The following is a 21,008-nucleotide window of genomic DNA, read 5'->3' as shown; positions in this document are numbered from 1 at the left end:
ATGTACAGGGATTACGCTCTACAATGAATAGAGATGATCGATATACTGGAGGCAGCTCTGCAGAGTGGTCACTAGCTGGCAAAGTCAGAAAATCTCTGTGTCCAGTATGAAGGACATTAGAGGTACTTTCACGAGCAGATATCCATAGACTTCTAGTCATTGCGCTAATGCTAGTTAGCGACTTCCTTCAAACTGCATGCATTAGCCATACAAATGGTATCCACGAGTTCATCTGACTCCGGGGAAGTAGATAAAGGGCCTCATTGCCAACATCCCCAAGTATCCCTTTAACCCTAACCACACACTAACCCTAATGCCTAACCCAAACTTTTTTCATGAATTTTTATGATTACAGTTACAGTAACGCTATTTACCTGATGTGTCTGTCTTTTCCCACTACTAGGTGCCCATAACATTAGGTGTGATCCTGAACTCCTACTATGATGTGAAGTTCAACCTCCTGGGGATGATCTTTGCCACACTAGGGGTGTTGGTCACCTCCCTCTATCAGGTGGTAAGTAGTGATGCTTTGAAGTGCACTTGGGACCTGGTGAACCCGGGATTCAACAAACATGGCTGTCTCCCAAATGGCACCCTATTCCCTATGAGCCCTGGTCAAAAGTAGTGCACTAGAAAGGGAATAGGGTGCTAGTTGGAATGCAGACATAGACTAGAACACGTTACTTATTCCTCTTAAAGGGGATTCCTCACCTTTCAGCATGACAATGCCCCTGTGCACAAAGTGAGGTCCATACAGAAATGGTTTGTCGAGATAGAACTTGACTGGCCTGCACAGAGCCCTGACCTCAACCCAATCGAACACCTTTGGGATTAATTGGAACACCGACTGCGAGCCAGGCCTAATCGCCTAACATCAGTGCCCGACCTCACTAATGCTCTTGTGGCTGAATGGAAGCAAATCCCCGCAGCAATGTTTCAACATCTAGTGGAAAGCCTTCCCAGAAGAATGGAGGCTGTTATAGCAGCAAATGGGGGACCAACTCCATGTTAATGCCCATGATTTTGGAATGAGATGCTTGACGAGCAGATATCCACATGCTTTTGGTCATGTAGTGTATCTTGGTAATTACTTAGCTGAGTGTTGGACCACTCTTCGTAGACCAGTTTCATACGCTAATGATACTGTCTGTGTGTGGTGATTCAGTACTGACTCTCAAAGGATCAGAGTGTTTGGTAAGGGGGGGGGGGCTGCTGATTTCAGGGGGGAAAAGTGCTGCTTCCTGGCCACCCCACTCCTGTTTCTGTGAGAGCATGGGGTCTACCTTTGTCTGTGTGACATGGCTGGGCGACAGGAGCCAGTCACTCCTTATCAGTGTCACATGGTCCAGAGCTTTGTCATACACCAACCCGCAGATTGTGTCTGTACATGTGCATGTGCAACAACCACTGTTTGTGATATATTATGTATATTATGTAAATGGTGTGTGTGTGTGTGTCACCATCTCATACTGAGAGATATGGGGTTGAGAGAAGCAGAGAAGAGCGAAAGGTAGTGAAATGGTTGCCTGACGAGAAAATGTGGGCCATTGTACAAAACAAAGTCATGAGCAATTGGATCGTCTCTAACCAATCAGAGTATACAAGCCAGTGACGTGATTTATGAATCATGTTGGCCCAACCTGTCGGTTTCTTGGACCAATCAGAATGGTCAGAATGTGATCGCTAGAAGACGTCGGAGAGGAAAACAAATCCAGACTCGTGGTAGAGAAGAAACGCAAGTGGGCGTGGCGTTGGGCCAGAGCCATGGTGGGTGGGTAGTCAGGCTAGCGAAATGGCTCTTTGATGGGAAAATGACCCAATCAAAGAGCCAGCATTACCAATGTTCTAGTAGAGTAGAAGATCTGTAGATCACAATGCTCCTTCAGCCACCCTACAGAGGCATATGTTCAGAATTCCTCTGGGACTCATGAAACTGTCCTTCAGGCTCATTGTATAAGCTGTTGTCTCTGGCCGCTGGGTTTCAGTGTCAAACTGCTCTAAAAGGCCATGGCAGACTTGAAGGTCATGGTCATAATGAATGATAGAGACATCTAGTGGCCAAAAGGCCGTCTTAGCATGTGCAGCGCCATTGAGGGCTTCCATCATTTTAATGTAGTCAACTGGGTGGGACTTCCAGCTTCATTGGCTGATCCTTCCTGGTGACCCTGTTGGAGTCACGTCCAACCGGGTCATCAGGAGGGATCAGCCAATCGTGAAGAAGAAAATGTCCTACTTCAAAATGGAGATAGCCTCAATGGCACTTGCCATGCTGTCACAGCCGCTATAATGGCACAGATACAAAGATGGTCACGACACATACATCATATCGACCTCTGCATCTTTGTGGACACAGGGAAGGTATTGCTGTTATCAGGTACAGAAGACACTCGCTGCAGATGTTGGCAAACACAATCATGGAACTGGCCTGATTTGGCATGGGAAAAAAAGAGAATATCTGAAAATTGTCCGAATCAGATCAATTAAAGTAAGTTACTGTAGTATGCCTCGTATGACTCATACACGACCACTGTTGACCTAAACAGGGTAGGTAAACACCTGATTGTGTGAAAGTCTAATGACTTCAATTGTGAGGTTTCATTTGGAGAAGTGTCCCAGTGTTGCTGGAGTTCAATAAATCAGAGAAATAAATGACCAATGTGATAATCTGTCCTGGAAAGGGCAGCTAAAAGATGTATCATCTGCTTAGAGCACAAAGGCCATCTGATACATACTCACAGTCAAAGGCTGTCTCCTTTCAACTCACAGTCATTCCTGTCCATGTTGGCTGGTTTCACAGAATTCCAACCCTTTTTTATACCCTGAGGTCACAAGATGCACTGAGAAAATTAAAGATGTGATTTTGGAAAATGTTCAAATTTAGGATGGGCGATACGCTATTCACTAAATCTAAATCTCTACAACTGACTTTAGTATAAGGACCAATCAGGAATACATCAGAAGTGGGTCATACTCAAAATGTCACATTTAATGTCAGAACTATTTTTGGACTAATAAGTCAAATAACTGTTCACAACAAATAATGGAATGAGACAGATTCCTAGTTCATTTTTTCAGTATTTAGGCCATACAAATGTAAATAAATGTTTAACAGATTGTGTGGCAAGCAAATACAAATCAAGAAGTGGACCTTCTTGTTAAAATACTATAGTGACCTTAGTTCAACACCTGGCAACCAACTTTAAGAGATGATAGCCTCTTGGGGATGCTAAAAGAGGCATAATTCAGCCATAATCCAAGAGGAAGTTGTGTATCTCTTTACTGGAAGCATCCTCTAATCGTGCACTTTTTCAGTACAATGGGCCTCAGGATCACTTTTTCAGATATTAATTTTATTTTTGATTAAATTGAAGAGGGGAATCCGTTCAACATTTAAGTAAATGTGTATGGCCTTACTTTAAGAACCTATCTAGAATAAGAACGCTTCTGTGAAGGTGAGAAATAGTGACCATAATCCAATTGGACAGAAAATCCCAATCAACAGTTATCAGTCATTTGAGCGGCCAACATGTTGATTGTTTGACTCAGTGGTAGCCTAGGGCATCGCATCTTCTTCTTTGTATACTCTACATATATGAATAATATTTTTCTCCTTTACACTACAATCTATTATTGGAAGATATAAACAGGGGGCGGTTGAGAGGGGGAGGAAAAGTGCTAGTTACACTGAACAAAAATATAAACGCAACATTCAACAATTTCAACGATTTTACTGAGTTACAGTTCATATAAGGAAATCAGTCAATTGAAATAAATTAATTAGGCCCTAATCTATGGATTTCACATGACTGGCAATACAGATATGCATCTGTTAGTCACAGATACCTTTTTTTTTAAAGGTAGGGGTGTGGATCAGAAAACAAGTCAGTATCTGGTGTGACCAACATTTGCCTCATGCAGCGCGACATCTCCTTCGCATAGAGTTGACCAGGCTGTTGATTGTGGCCTGTGGAATGTTGTCCCACTCCTCCTCAATGGCTGTGTGAAGTTGCTGGATATTGGCAGGAACTGGAACACGCTGTCATACACGTCAATCCAGAGCATCCCAAACATGCTCGATGGGTGACATGTCTGGTGAGTATGCAGGCCATGGAAGAACTGGGACATTTTCAGCTTCCAGGAATTGTGTCCAGATCCTTGCTACATGGGGATGTGCATTATCATGCTAAAACATGAGGGTTTTGCGGCAGATGAATGGCACAACAATGGGCCTCAGGATCTCGTCACGGTATCTCTGTGCATTCAAATTTCCATTGATAAAATGCAATTGTGTTCGTTGTCCGTAGCTTATACCTGCCCATACCATAACCCCACCACAGGGCACTCTGTTCACAAACGTTGACATCAGCAAACCGTCTGCCCACACAGGCGCAATACACGCTGTCTGCCATCTGTCCGGTACAGTTGAAAACTGCACATTTTAGAGTGGCCTTTTATTGTTCCCAGCACAAGGTGCACCTGTGTAATGATCATGCTGTTTAATCTACTTCTTGATATGCCAAACCTGTCAGGTGGATGGATTATCTTGGCAAAAGAGAAATGCTCATTAAGAGGGACGTAAACAAATTTGTGCACACATTTTGAGATAAGCTTTTTGTGCATATTGAACATTTCCGGGGTCTTTTATTTCAGCTCATTAAACATGGGACCAACACTTTACATGTTGCGTTGATATTTTTGTTCAGTGTAGTTCCACCCCCGAGGGCGTTGCCCAGAGCAGGAGGGGGAAGTCACAAAAATGGCTACTTGTCACCACGGCTGGCAGGACACATGCCGGAACGGTCAACTGCACATTGACATTTTGTGTAGCAGGCAGCAATAGAGAGCAACCCCAGGATAGAGGTGCACAGAGGGAGCTGACACAACTGTGGCCAGACACCGATGGACTGGGAGGACGTGCACTGAGAGGAAGGCTAATTGGAAAAACCACTGATGTATTGGGTCTGCAGGAGAAAAACAAAGGCATCTCTTTTGAGTGACAGCAAAATGCTTTTAATGCACAGAGAGCATTATGTTTCACTATTGAAAGATGATACAATTGTGAAATAAGTTGGCCCGTTGCTTTACCATATAGACTTTGAGCAAGCACCACTGATTATTTCAGGCAGCAGATAAGGCCTATGAAATCAATTTTAGTGAGACTGGGGAGAAATTGTGTTTGTATTACCCAGAGACTTTTTAATTGAACGTACAGTATAGTATCGCTGTTACATTTCTCAATTATTAAATGCCCCCAATATGTGAAAAACACATGAACTTTACAGATAAGCCTACACATCCAATTTGATTTTATTGGAGAATACCAGTAATTTGTTTGACATGATGTAGCCTTTAGTCTGCATAAAAAATGAGGGTCGTCAACTTATCATGGACCTCATGAGTTACTTTTAGACAGGTGTGATTTGGCTCCACTAAGATGGGCATACAGAGGAACCATAAAACAAATTGCACCTCATTCTAAACTGTTAGAATAATGGGTCTGTTGTCAGTCGGATATAGCACATTATCAAACCCTCAGTAGAGTAATCCACTGAGCGGCTATCCTGAGCAATGTACTGATGATATCTTAATTGCCTGAAATCATTGACCATGAAGGGAGTATGAATCACTGGTGTCAATGTGTAAAGAATGTCCGTTTTCAGCTATGCCTAGTCTTCAACTCCTTAAGGTTAACAATGCATCTTTCCAGATAGTGAGTAATCGGAGGATTTCAGAGAAGCATATGAAATTCTGTGCAGTGTGTGGGAGAGGAGCAAGAGGAGAGAGCCATAGTTGAGGTTAATCATTTGCAGCTTGGTGGAAATTCATTTGTAATTAAAAAGTAATGCATTTTCATGAATTCATTGGCATCAATGGCTTCATTACTCCTTTATAAAAGAGGTGACATGTTGAGGCCGAAGACCTTTGTTAAAGCCACAAGACTGGACTACCAATTACATTGGAAAATACATTGCAGTATGGCACCAATGGATGAATGGCTTAGTTTCACCAGTTGTCAGCTCTTTTGAAGCAAGTGGCATTGTGACATGCTCGGCTTGATTAAATTCAGAAAATAAGTTTGTGCATGCATGCGCGTTTTCTGGCGGTATGTAGCTTAGAAAAATAAATTGGGAGAAAAACAAAACAATTTAGAAAATCGCAAAAGATAAATTTATTTCAACAATATAAATATTTACATTTCACATTTAACAGACAAATATATTTACGGACGGATATTCCATTAAGAAATATAAAATGAATGTACAATTCAGGTAAACATTCTGTTTTTGGCTTCCAGTAAGATTGTCGCTTTCTGACGACAAATGCCGAATACCTGGCATCACGGGATTGTCACAGAATACAATGTGTTCTAATACAGGGTATTCCAATAGCCGAGATCCCTTTGGTATGTGGAGAGGAGGCAGTGGGCTAAAAGGTCCATGAATAAAACTACTAAATAATAGTTAAAATTTAGTTGGTTTTTAAAAAAGGTGCGTTATTGAGTCTTCATCCAGGGCGGCGTTGATCTCACAGGCGCCTGACGTTCCTCTTGCTGCGAGCGCTGCCGATGAGGATGGCTCTGGAGCTGCTAGGCCCCCGGGCCAGCCCTGTGTGGCAGGCTGAGGAGCCATGAAAAGGGCCCTGGCACAGGGTGCAGAAGTCAAAGGCACAGCTGAGGCGGGTACAGGTGGCCCTCATGGCATCTGCGTTGTGCTTGGCAGGAGAGCCGCAGCGCTTACAGGGCTTCAGCGACTCGTGCTGCTTCAGCAAACTGGCAGCCTAGAGAACACAAGCAAAGAATGTATAAGGCTATGGAGCATAACTCACTCATTGTATCATTTGTAACATGAACATGTCAATTACTTTCTTAGAACTGATTGAAGGGTGACACCAACTCTCAATAAGTACACACACTGAGCACCATCTGAACCTTTACATGCAAAGTGAATAGCGCAACCGTCACCGCTTGGTATTCTCTGAAGCGAGATTGCTGGGAGCAGTACAGCGACGGTGTGCCTTCTCTCTGGGAGAGCATCCTATAGCTAGACTTATGGATAAGGGGTTGAAGCTACCCTCTGCATACAGGTCATTACAACCCGGGACAGGGCGGCGTCTCGTGTCAAAGAGCCGACATTCTCCAGTCCTACAGAAGTTCTTGGGTCCTACAACAAAAACGGACATTGCCATTTACCAAACAATATTCATGCAGTGGATTACCCTATGGTTAGGTAATTAAGATTGAAGTACTTGAAGGAGCCCCTGTAAATGAATCCAGATTAAGAACATATCAGCATAAGGGATTAGCAAAGTTTGGAGCCTCTGCAAGCTAAAAAAAACAAACCATCAATGTGGTTCAAAACCATTGACACCTGATAAAGGGTATACAATGACTAAAGGAACCCCAGTTAAATGTTAGCGCTTACCCTGAGTCTCTGTTTAGCCTGGTCGCATCTACGGAGTGCAGACTTGTCTTGGTAGATTTTTCTCCAGGTCTTGCTCACTTTTCTACAGCTGTGAAGAAAACCACCATGAATGAATACATGATAAGAGTATAAAAACATTTCCATGTTGAAAAACCTGTACAATTGTCATAGGACCAGTAAAGGTCACATGTTTACCTTATTACATTTGTCATTTACCTTATCAAGTCGACATCTCCTAGCAGATGCAGGATCCTGGTGAGGATGTGCTTCATGTCCCTCTCCAGCAGTGCTTTTAAAACAGCCATACATTCAAGGCCCATGTTCCCACCCAAAACCCTTTCAAGGCCGGAGTCCTCTGCTAGCCGGCTAATGACAGACCAGTCATAGCTATGGGTCCTCTTGAAACTGTTGGCGAGATCTTGGCATACAGCGTGTTGAAACTTCAGTATGGGGAGTTTTGAGGCAGTATGCTTAGCCTTGTGATAATCAGCAACTGGAGTACATGGGGAGAATATATCCTGTCCTGGAGACTGTTCTAGTTCCTTTATGTTATCAACGTCCTCTATCTGGCTGTTCTGTAAAGAGAGGAAACCGATGTCCTCGAATGCTTCACAGCCTAGGTTTACCTCGTCAAGTACCCCATCATGTTGGTTGTTCTCCTTATTGTGAACACCTTTCACATCATCCTTGAGGCAAAAGTTGGCAGCGGTGGTGACACATGGTGAGAGCTGTGGTTTGACTACTACTTGGACGCATTCCTTTAGTGGGGAGGTTTTCAGGCCCGACTCCTTGTATTTGTTTTTTTTTTTTTTTTTTAATTTTTGTCATTTAGCAGACGCTCTTATCCAGAGCGACTTACAGGAGCAATTAGGGTTAAGTGCCTTGCTCAAGGGCACATCGACAGATTTGTCACCTAGTCGGCTCAGGGATTAGAACCAGCGACCTTTCGGTTACTGGCACAACGCTCTTAACCACTAAGCTACCTGCCGCCGTATGTGACATGTTTCTCCATGTTGCATGGAAACCGGGGTTCCTCGTAGTTGGACGGACACTTCATTTTTAAATGACTGATTGTGGTCCCAAATTGTAGCCCTGAGGAAGAGAAAATAAAACGGTGCATTAGCCAGTTTCATCTCAATCAAAACGCGACAAACTGGCTAGCTACAGTAGCTACATAACACGTTGTATCAAACCACCGTGGATTGCACACTCATACTAGAGTTAGTTACATTCTCTAAAATGTAACATTAGCTAGATATTGTTTTGGTTGATGAAAAAGTTAGGACAATTTAGAGCTGCAATCCCTCCAAATCAAAGGGCGCCCTACCCTAGTTCCCCCCAATTTAGCTTGCAGCATAGCTAACTAGCTAGCCAGGTTAGCTAACCGGCTAGCCAACTAATTTAGAGTAAAATATTATAGTTAACTACTATTGGGGATTTATTATTCTCCTAAATTGATGGGATGACTAACTTAGAAAGAATGCATTCTTGACTGGCCTAATGTAGGCTGTGACACCTGGCAAGGCTGTGATTGATGTGAAGAGCTGTTTTAGGGGGTAAAATAAGATAAGGATTGTGTCTTCAAATGCTAGACTATACTGGTTCTTTGTGATCTGTGAACCTTCCTTGGACATAGGAATGATGTCTAAGGGAGCTGGCTCTTCTCACTATGATAGGTTGTTATGATAATCTTGTGCCTGGCTGAAGTGTGCAACAAATGGCGCCGAGGAGATGAGACCAACCCCTGAACCAACGGATTGGCTGAGAAAGTTTAAACCACGCTCAAGTCTTTACTCTAATTGGCCAGCAGAGAAGTGGGAAACTTTCTCTGTCAGAGTATTTGAGTATTGAATCTGGAACAATGTTTTTAGTTGTCTGGGGTGTCCTGCGAGACATCTCAGAGAGCCCGTATATACGAAACATCATATTTACCATCAGGGGCGGTGTGTTCATTAGGGCGATATGGGCGACGCACTGCCAAACGGGAAAAGGGATTTTTTTTCAAATCAATTATATCACAGCAACAGTAGTTATCAGTGTTCTAATCTAGACGTCTGATCTGCCACTAAATGTCCAATCAGGCTAAAGTCGTGCTTCAAATGGCCCCGCCCCTTTTGGGGCGATTTCAGTCAGGTTGAAAATCGCCCCAGAAGTCTGTCATAGCCTCTCATGTAAAATCTTTTTTTTTTTTCAAATATCAGAGCTTTCAATACAATCTCTATGGGTTTCTGAGGGCTTGCACTTACGCGCTTTCGTCATACGGAACATAACCATGAACGTAACTAAGAAAAGAGTGGGTAGCAGCGTCAATCAATTCACGTACTACTATCAAAAGATGGCTAGCGTTCAGAGCTACTGGAGTGTATGCTAGCGGTCATGAGGGAACATATTGTGGAGGAGGTGAAGTCGGCGAACTTCGTAGCTATCCAAGCTGACGAGACCACGGACGTTTCTACACAGACACAGCTGGTGCTTGTGCTGAGGTACATAGATAGCAACCACAAAGTGCAGGAGCGCTTTTTTGAGTTCCTTCCCATCTCGGAATCAACCTCAGTCTCAATCGCCAGTGTGCTTTTGGAGAGACTGAACGGTCTTTTTGCCGATGACGAGAAAGTCAAACCGTGGTGCACTGGCACTGTACCAGGTTCTCATGAGCTACAACCTCCAGGAGACGTTCTCTGAGACTGTGACTCTGTTGAACATCCTCATAACTACTCCCATGACAACAGCTGAAGCTGAGAGATGTTTCTCAACTTTGACACGAGTTAAGACATTCCTGCGAAATTCAATGGGCCAGGAACGTCTGAATGCACTGGCCATGCTTTCCATGGAGAGGGAACTAGTCCTCAGCATGCCTGATTTCAATGAGAAAGTCATTGACCGCTTTGCTGCATTGAAAGAGAGAAGAGAACAGTTTCAGTACAAGTAATGTAGCCTCTCTCTCTCTTTGTCCCTCCCTGTCTGTCTCTTTAACACACACACGCCCAAATCAGTTCACAGTTGATGTTGTTTAAAATAGTTATTTTTAATTTTAAAAAAAGTTTTAAAAAAATTATAATCTGTTCATGTTCATTTTACAAATCTATACAATTGGCCAGAATATGGTTGTTCATATTTACAAATCTATACAATTGGCCAGAATATAGTTGTTCATTTTTACAAAGCCATACAGATAGCTGTGTTTACCTTTTCTAGAAATTATTTTCAAATTCTGTTTTCAGGCAAAATGTCTATCACTGTTCATTTTCACAAATCTATACAAGAGGGCAGAATATGGAAGTCTATAAAAATTTCTTATTACCAATAACTTGCATCAATGTTTTCAGTAGCCTCTATCAAAAGCTCCTGCTTGCTTGTTGTGAATTATGCTCAGGTGCACATATTTCCAATTCAACCATGAGGCAAAAAATGTGGTAAAAGCTCTTGTTGATCCTGCAATCTGAACAAATACCAAGATGCTGTATTTTCAGCTGATATTTCATTTGTTTATGGAAATGCATATTGTTTATGCAGTGTTGAGGAATGTGAAAGAACACCCTTGATTGTTTTTACTGTGATAACTTATTTTGCTTTTGTAAGCCAACACTTTTGAGATCAGTCAATAAATGCTTCTGGCATTGACTTATATGCTGCCCCTGTCTTCATGTTGTTGCTGGACATACAGTGGGGGAAAAAAGTATTTAGTCAGCCACCAATTGTGCAAGTTCTCCCACTTAAAAAGATGAAGCCTGTAATTTTCATCATAGGTACACGTCAACTATGACAGACAAAATGAGAAAAAAATTCCAGAAATTCACATTGTAGCATTTTTAATGAATTTATTTGCAAATTGTGGTGGAAAATAAGTATTTGGTCAATAACAAAAGTTTCTCAATACTTTGTTATATACCCTTTGTTGGCAATGACACAGGTCAAACGTTTTCTGTAAGTCTTCACCAGGTTTTCACACACTGTTGCTGGTATTTTGGCCCATTCCTCCATGCAGATCTCCTCTAGAGCAGTGATGTTTTGGGGCTGTCGCTGGGCAACATGGACTTTCAACTCCCTCCAAAGATTTTCTATGGGGTTGAGATCTGGAGACTGGCTAGGCCACTCCAGGACCTTGAAATGCTTCTTACGAAGCCACTCCTTCGTTGCCCGGGCGGTGTGTTTGGGATCATTGTCATGCTGAAAGACCCAGCCACGTTTCATCTTCAATGCCCTTGCTGATGGAAGGAGGTTTTCACTCAATCTCACGATACATGGCCCCATTCATTCTTTCCTTTACACGGATCAGTCGTCCTCGTCCCTTTGCAGAAAAACAGCCCCAAAGCATGATGTTTCCGCCCCCATGCTTCACAGTAGGTATGGTGTTCTTTGGATGCAACTCAGTATTCTTTGTCCTCCAAACACGACGAGTTGAGTTTTTACCAAAAAGTTATATTTTGGTTTCATCTGACCATATGACATTCTCCCAATCCTCTTCTGGATCATCCAAATGCACTCTAGCAAACTTCAGACGGGCCTGGACATGTACTGGCTTAAGCAGGGGGACACGTCTGGCACTGCAGGATTTGAGTCCCTGGCGGCGTAGTGTGTTACTGATGGTAGGCTTTGTTACAGCTCTCTGCAGGTCATTCACTAGGTCCCCCCGTGTGGTTCTGGGATTTTTGCTCACCGTTCTTGTGATCATTTTGACCCCACGCGGTGAGATCTTGCGTGGAGCCCCAGATCGAGGGAGATTATCAGTGGTCTTGTATGTCTTCCATTTCCTAATAATTGCTCCCACAGTTGATTTCTTCAAACCAAGCTGCTTACCTATTGCAGATTCAGTCTTCCCAGCCTGGTGCAGGTCTACAATTTTGTTTCTGGTGTCCTTTGACAGCTCTTTGGTCTTGGCCATAGTGGAGTTTGGAGTGTGACTGTTTGAGGTTGTGGACAGGTGTCTTTTATACTGATAACAAGTTCAAACAGGTGCCATTAATACAGGTAACGAGTGGAGGACAGAGGAGCCTCTTAAAGAAGAAGTTACAGGTCTGTGAGAGCCAGAAATCTTGCTTGTTTGTAGGTGACCAAACACTTATTTTCCACCATAATTTGAAAATAAATTCATAAAAAATCCTACAATGTGATTTTCAGGATATTTTTTTCTCAATTTGTCTGTCATAGTTGACGTGTACCTATGATGAAAATTACAGGCCTCTCTCATCTTTTTAAGTGGGAGAACTTGCACAATTGGTGGCTGACTAAATACTTTTTTCCCCACTGTATCTTTTTTTTAAATGTGTGTAGGTCACCTAAATCATCAGAAAAATTGCCCCCCCTGAGAATTTTTTCAGGAGCCTCCACTGTTTACCATTGAAGGTTTTTGCATTAATTAAAATAACTAGTATATCTTAGAAGTCGTGTTGACCTCTTTTGTTCCTAATACCAGATTTGAATTGACGCGACTTTGACACTACTAAACGATAATTGTTAACATTAATCGTAGGCAGCATCAGATCAGTCCAGTAACGTTAACCTTAACTATATTAAAGATAATAGTAATGTTAACTCTGTGGATATTATATTCATAGGATAGCCAACGCTAGCTAACCTCTAATTTTACGCGCGTACGTTTTGCGCTTAAAACGACAATATGTAATATTGACATTAACGTTATTGGAAAACGTATAGCTACTAAGCAGTTTAACTAGTTACCTAACCATGGGCGGTGTGTTCAATAGGGCGATATGGGCGACGCACTGCCAAACGGGAAAAGGAAGGGATTTTTTTTCTAATCAATTATATCATGGCAACAGTAGTTCAGTGTTCACGTCTGATCTGCCAGCCACTAAATGTCCAATCAGGCTAAAGTCGTGCTTCAAATGTCCCCGCCCGTTTTGGGGCGATTTCAGTCAGGTTGAAAATCGCCCAGAAGTCTCTCACAGCCTCTAATGTAAAATATTTATTTTTCAAATTTCTGAGCTTTCAATACATTCTCTATGGGTGTCTGAGGGCTTGCACTCACGCGCTTTCGTCATACGTAACGTAACGTAACCATGAACGGCAGACAGCAACGCTTGGACAGCGACTGGTGTAACCGACATGCACCATCTTTCAGAAAAGATTAAGAAAAATGAGCTGTCAAAGACCCACATTGATAGCTGTTTGAGATTGTCTGCTTTGGTGAGAGTGAATATTGCCACTCAACTGGATGAGGGATACAGGCTAGCTGTCCGCCGCCACAACGATGAGGTTAGCAACAGCAGAGTCGTGAACACTGTCTACGAGAATCGAGACGACCTCATAGAATGTTTTGAAGCCATCCGGACGGGTTCATTGGGTTCATTTGACCAGCCCACCGTACCAGAAGCTACAGAATAAGGACATCGATGCTGTCTTTATCAAACGTGCCCTCGACAGCTTCGCAAGCAGTGTGCAGGCCATAAGGTAAGATAAAGATTAAACAATATCATTCGATCTTTCTCAAAGCAGAGCTTTATTTGAAAATGTATGCATGAAAGGAGACTGCATTTGTGTTTGAAATTACATTATTGTCATTATATATGGCCAGTGGTGTAATCTATCTTATTTTATATACTATGTGTACTGTACAGTGGTGCTCATAAGTGTATGAACACATTCTAAAGCTGACTAAAAAGAGGAATAAAAAAATTAAAAAATCATCTTTTGGAAATTGATCTTAATGACTTAATTAAAAAAGTTGGAAAATCCAACCTTTAAGGACACCAATTTTCTTTTCTTTTTTATTCCTCTTTTTTAGTCAACTTTAGCATGGGATCATAAGCTTATGAGCACCACTGTATACTGTGCTGAACATCCAGGCTATGTGAGACACAAAGGCTAACTTAAACACTAAAGACTTTATGCATCCCTGCCCATTTTAAGTGGAACTGAAGTATTTGTACTATACATGGATACATTGCATATACCTGTGCATCACATAGACAACAATACTGTACAAAGCCAACAAACACATTGGTCTGTTTGCCTTCAGGGACTCCTCTCAACAGCAGCTGCAAGAAGCAACAGGAGCCAAAAGACCCAGAACAGCTTTGAGAGAAGAGGAGAAGCAGAGGCTGTCTGAAGAGGTCTGCAACACCATCCTGGATCACACCAAAGAAAGGTTATCTTTCTCTGGCCACCTTGTGAGTGCTACCTTACTGCAAGCAGACATGTTTGAAAGGTACTGCCATTCAAAAAAATAAAAAATCTGTTCATGTTCATTTTTACAAATCTATACAATTGGCCAGAATATGGTTGTTCATATTTACAAATCTATACAATTGGCCAGAATATGGTTGTTCATTTTTACAAAGCCATACATATTGTTTATGCAGTGTTGAGGAATGTGAAAGACCACCCTTGATTATTTTTACTGTGATAACTTATTTTGCTTTTGTAAGCCAACACTTTTGAGATCAGTCAATAAATGCTTCTGGTATTGACTTATATGCTGCCCCTGTCTTCATGTTGTTGCTGGACATATCTTTTTAAAAATGTGTGTAGGTCACCTAAATCATCAGAAAAATTGCCCCTCCTGAGAATTTTTTCAGGAGCCGCCACTGTACCTAACGTTAAATGAATATTCAACTCCATTGCTAGTTAGCTAAGCCAGACAGTTATGGCTAGTTAGCTAGTCAAATTGGTTGACATTAACTAACGTTAGCTAACATTGCAACAAACTAGCCAGCCTGCATCAAATGAAATGCGACACATCATAGCCTAACACAATATCTAGCTATAATAGCAAGCTTAATTGAGGTAAAGTAACAAAATATTTCATACCTGTAACGTTAACTTTAAAAATGACTCCTTGTTTCCCACCTTTGTCTACTGTTTAACCTTTGCTAATGACATTAGCTAGCTAACCGGGGTTCCCCAAACTCCAGACCTACTTGAAACCCAGAGTAATTCCTGTTGGATTGACAGATGTCTGATTAAAGAGACATTTCATGTATCACTTACATCCCAAACAACAACAACAACAACAACAACGGCAGAACAGGACATTTCTAGGTATTTTCATGTCTCCTTATATACCAGCCTGCATTCAATTCATTTCCTATTAACATCTGCACAGGTATGATAATAACTGTTAACTTTTGTATGAATTAGCAGATGTTCCACTGTCATTAACTGAATCTATTATTGTAGAATAACCACGCTCGAAAAAACACCTAGCAATGTAATAAACTCAATTACGTTCCCATTTTATAGAGCTTTTTTTTTATAGAGTTTCTTAGTAATATAGAACATTAGCAACTTAACTCTTCGATTTATATATGTGTTTAGGAACATCAATTAACCCTCTACACTCATGGGAATTGGCCTATATGGATAGGGCTAAATTGAAATGTTTCTTACAGAAGAAATATGAAACATATGCATAAACCTGGTAGCAATTGAAAGGGAACAGTTTGGAGATAACGGGGAAATTATTAGACCAAAGTTGAGGACACAACAGTTCACCTGACACAAGACTGAATCCAAACATTACACTTGATTCTGTGTGCATTTTACATTTACTGTACTTTTCGCAGCATTTGTTGATAACGAAATCTGAAAATACTCTGTATACATTCAGAAACATGATAAGAATATTCCTGGAAAATGTGGGGTAGGTGCAACATAAGACAAAAAAATGACAAGGGCTTGAATGAGAGGACTAACTGGTGTCTCCAAGTGGCTACACAGTTCCTAAGTCATTTCAATGCACTTTTATGACTCAAAGAAGAGTCTTCAACTATAAGGTGTTTTTTTTTTAGCTCTCCTAGATGTGCTGTTGAGGAACTAAAGCAAGTACACTTGTAAATGTTTTGTTTAGAGCACAACCTTGCATCCCCGCCACCACACAATTAGTTGTTATTTACTCAATCCCAAAACGGACCATTATATATCGCAATCTGGGTCAGGTGGGCATCATTTGAAAGCTTGTTGTATTTCCAACACGACTAGCTACATTATAAAATACGATCTTACAGTGTTAGGCTTTCACAAGGCAATTCAGAGAAACAGATCATAATGTTGGTGGGCATAGAAAGGAGGCATTAGTGCATTTAGGTGTGTGTTCCGCAGCAAAGTTTCTTCTCAATAGACAAACATAGGCTCATTCTGTTCAGAACAACTCAGGGTATGACGCCATGTCATCTTGTAACTGTACATCAAACATAGTGATCATAAACGTTGACACTGTTTATGACATGAGTTTTATGATATGGAGACGTGATGCATTCACATTTCCATATCATAAACCTCATGTCATAAACAGTAAGAATAGCCTCCTGGTCTAAAGAGTGAAATGAGAAGTTATTTTTACATGCTGTGGATATTGACGAGGCCTCACTGTCTCTCTCTCTCTCTCTCTCTCTCTCTAACTCTGTCTCCCCACCCCTACGGCAGTGCAGTAAAAAAGAAACCTAACCTCAATATTTTCTCTCACAGTGCTGGGACTTGCTGGCCCATTAAATTATCCTTCCCATGTGTCATCTTGCACATTTCCTCCATGAAATGTTCGTATAATTACACTTTCTTAATGATTTATAAGATATAATAATAGCCGTAAGTATTTCAGAGCAGGTTAAACTGACACCCTTTAAGTGTACGCGGGTGATGACCCTGTTTTAACATCGTTTCGGATGGGTGACTCCCGGCTGGAGAGAAGGAGGGATGGATGAAGGGAGAGAAGGAGGGAGGCAGGGGAGAGAGAGGTAGAGACCCTGGTGTCGTAACTCAGGGTGATAGTGACATGTAGGAGAACCCAGGGCCTCTTGAACCCAGGGAGGGAAGGAGGGTCACCCTCACACACACAGACAGAAAGTCAGACAGACACGGGCCAGTCTGCTACCAGTGGCACACACACACACACACACACACACACACACACACAAGCACACACAGATGTTTGCTCTCTGCTTCCTCTCTCACGGCGAGGCTGATATGATTGGCACTTAGGAAATCAGTGTGTTTTCACACCACACAACTCTGCCAAAGCTAACGTGTTAAATATCCACAACGCGGCAATGCTGCAGCAGCCCTGTCCATCTCCACTCACACAGACTCACTGCTCCCTTCACAAGAGAGAGCTGCAACATGTTGTCACTGAAATAAACAGTATCACTGTCAACTGTCAGTACACAAGTGTCCCAAACTATAAGCTCATGAGTTTATAAACGGTCTTATTAAACTATATTTCACCTCAGACAGTGTCGCTCCTAACCAGGGAGGAGTTACAAGATAATCACAGCTTGTTTCCCTTAAATCCAGAGACGCCATTCCCTGAGCACACTGGCAGGTCAGGTAAGTTTCAAGTTTTATTAGCCATACATACAGGATACACATGGTATACACCATGCAACAACAATAGAAAATCATCAAAGATAAGAATACGTAAGGGAAAGGGGATACCTAGTCATTTGCACAACTGAATGCATTCAACAGCAATGTGTCTTAAGCATTTAACCCAACTCCTCTGAATCAGAGAGGTGCAGGGGGCTGCCTTAATCGACGTCCACATCATCGGCGCCCTGTCGCTGCCTTGCTCAAGAGCAGAACGGCTGATCTTTCCACTTTGCCCGGCTGGGGGAGTCGAACCAGCGACCTTTCGGTTACTGGCACAATGTTCTTAACCACTTAAGGGTAAGGTAAGTGTGTGTGTGTGTTTGTGTGACACCCCCCTAAAGGGCTTTCTGCGTTGGACTCTCAGGGGAGGCATTTTGTTTAAACTTTCAGGGGCACTCGGCCCATCTCTGAGACATGGCTCAAATGGAAAAAAAAGAAGAAGAAAACGATTGTGACAAAAGACTTCTTCCTCCCTTCAGTTATCAGCCTTCTTTATATTTTCTACCATTGCCTATTGTAAGTTGCCTCTCTGTGTTTTACTGTGTTGTGTAATACTCCGCAGGTAGCATTATGCCATTAATACAGCCCTTCCTTTGTTAATAGCGTTGTTGCTCTACTTGTGCTATCAGTTATTGTGCATATTCATTACCCCTGTTATCTGTCCATTACAGGACCACTATCATTCCACTACCTTTCCATGTCCATTTCATCCGTGTGTGTCAATAAAGTATCCTTGAATGTAACTCTGAGGTTGCCTTATTCCCCTCTTACCGGGGGAGGTGAAAGCGCAACCTGGTCTCAGAACATTTCGTATTATTCTGTATGTACAAAGCTGTGATCAAGGCAAAGGGTGGCTACTTTGAAGAATCTCAAATCTGAAATATATTTTGATATGTGTAACACGTTTTGGGTTACTACATGATGCCATATGTGTTATTTAATAGTTTTGATGTCTTCACTATTATTCTACAATGTAGAAAATACACAAGACACAGAGGAGGAGAAACTATCCATCACCCTGGGAGAGAGAACGAGTGACCTCAGTCGAACTCACAGCCAGAAAGATGGGTTAGATACAGGAGAGGAGGAGGTTACCCCGGATGCCATCACCCCTGCTCCTGTGAACAAGGAATGAGAGGGGAAGCCTTCTAATCAGGCCAACGGGCAGGCGGAGCGAGAGGTCATAGTGATAGTGATTCACACACAGAGAGAGACAGACAACCCATACAACCTCTTGGCTGAGATTAACCACACAGAGGTAGAGGCAGAGGGCCTTCAGGGCAAGCCAGTCAGTCTGCCTGCTCTGATCCTCAAGTCAATTGTATTTAAATTCATATTCATTAAAGATTTTTAGTCAAGACTTGAAAAGTGCCATTTATTTCAAATGATAATTATTCAGTGTCTGCAACCCTCAAGAACCAGGGTGAGTCTGGGTCCCCCTTTAACTGGGCAAACACAACTTGCATATTGTCATAGACTAGGCCGAAACGTTAATCTTTTAACCTTGCTTATATAAAACAATGCATTTTTAATAGTGAGCAAGAGTTTTCTATGATGATTAAAGTTTTTTTAGTCGCGCCCTCCACTTTTTTGTCAAATAATACATCTAAAAAAAATGTTATAAGTTAATTATTAAAAGCATTAAAATTGGGATTGGGATGTTTCCCACCTATTTATACAACCTACTCCACAAAGTTTAGAGAAATGTTCTGAAATTAATTAAGAATTAAACAGAAGAAAATCAGAATTGAAGGCAACTATAATGCAAAGAATTTAATGGTATATGGTTCAATCCTGTTTCTGGTCTAATGAATAGTTAATATTGTTCCTCCTCTTCCTTGTGGCAAGCGCAGCAGCACACTGCCCTCCAAAGCCTGCAAAAAAAACGCTGGACTGCCCCTTTCCTCGCCCTGGACGGAACATCCAGGGTCACGTCCTTGGTGACGTGTGGGGTGACGTCCAGGGTGACCACAGCAACATCCTCTGGAAAGGGACAAAAGCGGGACAGAATGTAAATAAATGCAAACCGTAGGTTCTAAATACTGGCCAGTTGAATGGGATCTTTTATTTCAGCTCATGAAACATGGGACCAACACTTTACATGTTATCATGATGAACGCCACCTGTCAGAGTGCTTTCTATAAGTCTTACTCACCTGCTTGGATGTCAGATGGCAGAGTGGCGTAGACGGCCACCATGAGAGGCTTTTCTTCAGGTGTGACGTCCACAACCTCCAAGAGTGAAGAAGCAGGGTATGCATCTGTGTTTGGGGTGATGTCCACAACCTCTAGGTGGGAAGAAGCCGGGTCTGCATCTGTGTTAGGGGTGATGTCCACAAACTCCAGGTGGGAAGAAGCAGGATCTGCCTCTGTGTTAGGGGTGATGTCCACAAGCTCCAGGTGGGAAGAAGCAGGATCTGCCTCTGTGTTTGGGGTGATGTCCACAACCTCTAGGTGGAAAGAAGCCGGGTCTGCATCTGTGTTAGGGGTGATGTCCACAAACTCCAGGTGGGAAGAAGCAGGATCTGCCTCTGTGTTAGGGTTGATGTCCACAACCTTCAGGTGGGAAGAAGCCGGGTCTGCCTCTGTGTTTGGGGTGATGTCCACAACCTCCAGGTGGGAAGAAGCAAGGTGTGCCTCTTTGTTAGGGGTGATGTCCATAAGCTCCAGGTGGGAAGATGCCGGGTCTGCCTCTGTGTTAGGGGTGGTTTCCACAACCTCCTGATAGGAAGAAGCCGGGTCTAACTCTGTGTTAGGGGTGATGACCACAAACTTCAGGTGGGAAGAAGCCGTCTCAGCCTCTGTGTTAGGGGTGATGTCCACAAGCTCCTTGTGGGAAGAAGCCAGGTGTGCCTCTTTGTTAGGGGTGATGTCCACAACCTCCAGGTGGGAAGAAGCAAGGTGTGCCTTTTTGTTAGGGGTGATGTCCACAACCTCCAGGTGGGAAGATGCTGGGTCTGCCTCTGAGTTATGGGTGATGTCAACAACCATACGGTGGGAAGAAGCAGGGTCTGACTCTGTGTTAGGGGTGATGTCCACAAACTTCAGGTGGGTAGAAACCGTCTCAGCCTCTGTGTTAGGGGTGACGTTCACAACCTCCAGGTGGGAAGAAGCCAGGTGTGCCTCTTTGTTAGGGTTGATGACCGCAATCTCTAGGTGGGAAGAACCCGGGTCTGCCTCTGTGTTTGAGGTGATGTCCACAAGCTCCTGATGGGAAGAAGCCAGGTGTGCCTCTGTGTTAGGGGTGATGTCCTCAACTTCCAGG

General features: G+C 42.6%; 1 protein-coding gene and 1 pseudogene across 3 annotated transcripts in view; one reads left to right on the top strand and one right to left on the bottom strand.

The window, feature by feature from the left end:
• LOC311116770 (solute carrier family 35 member E3-like) overlaps positions 1 to 21,008 on the top strand; it is a 31,233-nt pseudogene that overhangs the window by 1,099 nt on the left and 9,126 nt on the right. Inside the window, exon 2 of the transcript in view lies at positions 404 to 514. The product of the transcript in view is annotated as a solute carrier family 35 member E3-like (transcript). The remainder of the gene's footprint in view (positions 1 to 403; positions 515 to 21,008) is intronic.
• On the bottom strand, positions 6,090 to 7,831 carry LOC311116764 (F-box only protein 5-like). Of its 2 annotated transcripts, XM_084191806.1 has the most exons (4): positions 7,638 to 7,831; positions 7,422 to 7,509; positions 7,071 to 7,160; positions 6,090 to 6,777 (listed from the first exon to the last, which is right to left on the bottom strand). In XM_084191806.1, the coding sequence occupies exons 1-4, from the start codon at positions 7,739 to 7,741 to the stop codon at positions 6,526 to 6,528; spliced, it is 534 nt and encodes a 177-aa protein (XP_084047932.1). In that variant the 5' UTR covers positions 7,742 to 7,831; the 3' UTR covers positions 6,090 to 6,525. The 2 variants fall into 2 exon arrangements, with proteins under 2 accessions (XP_084047932.1, XP_084047933.1); XM_084191807.1 differs by lacking the exon at positions 7,071 to 7,160 and having other exon boundaries at positions 6,092 to 6,777.

This window comes from Coregonus lavaretus (genome assembly GCF_964263955.1).
Source record: "Coregonus lavaretus genome assembly, contig: HAP1_SCAFFOLD_1494, whole genome shotgun sequence".
NCBI classification, from domain to species: Eukaryota; Metazoa; Chordata; class Actinopteri; order Salmoniformes; family Salmonidae; genus Coregonus; species Coregonus lavaretus.
Note: the sequence above shows the minus strand (reverse complement) of the source record. Positions and strands in the feature narration are given on the sequence as shown.

Bases quoted from the DNA above. Each gene is read 5' to 3' on its own strand.
- LOC311116764 (XM_084191806.1), bottom strand. From the start codon at position 7,741: ATGGGCCTTGAATGTATGGCTGTTTTAAAAGCACTGCTGGAGAGGGAC. The intron at 7,161-7,421 runs GTAAGCGCTAAC...TTTTTGTTGTAG, and splicing joins AGGCTAAACAGAGACTCAGG to GACCCAAGAACTTCTGTAGG. The intron at 6,778-7,070 runs GTAGCTTCAACC...TGTGTTCTCTAG, and splicing joins TAATGACCTGTATGCAGAGG to GCTGCCAGTTTGCTGAAGCA.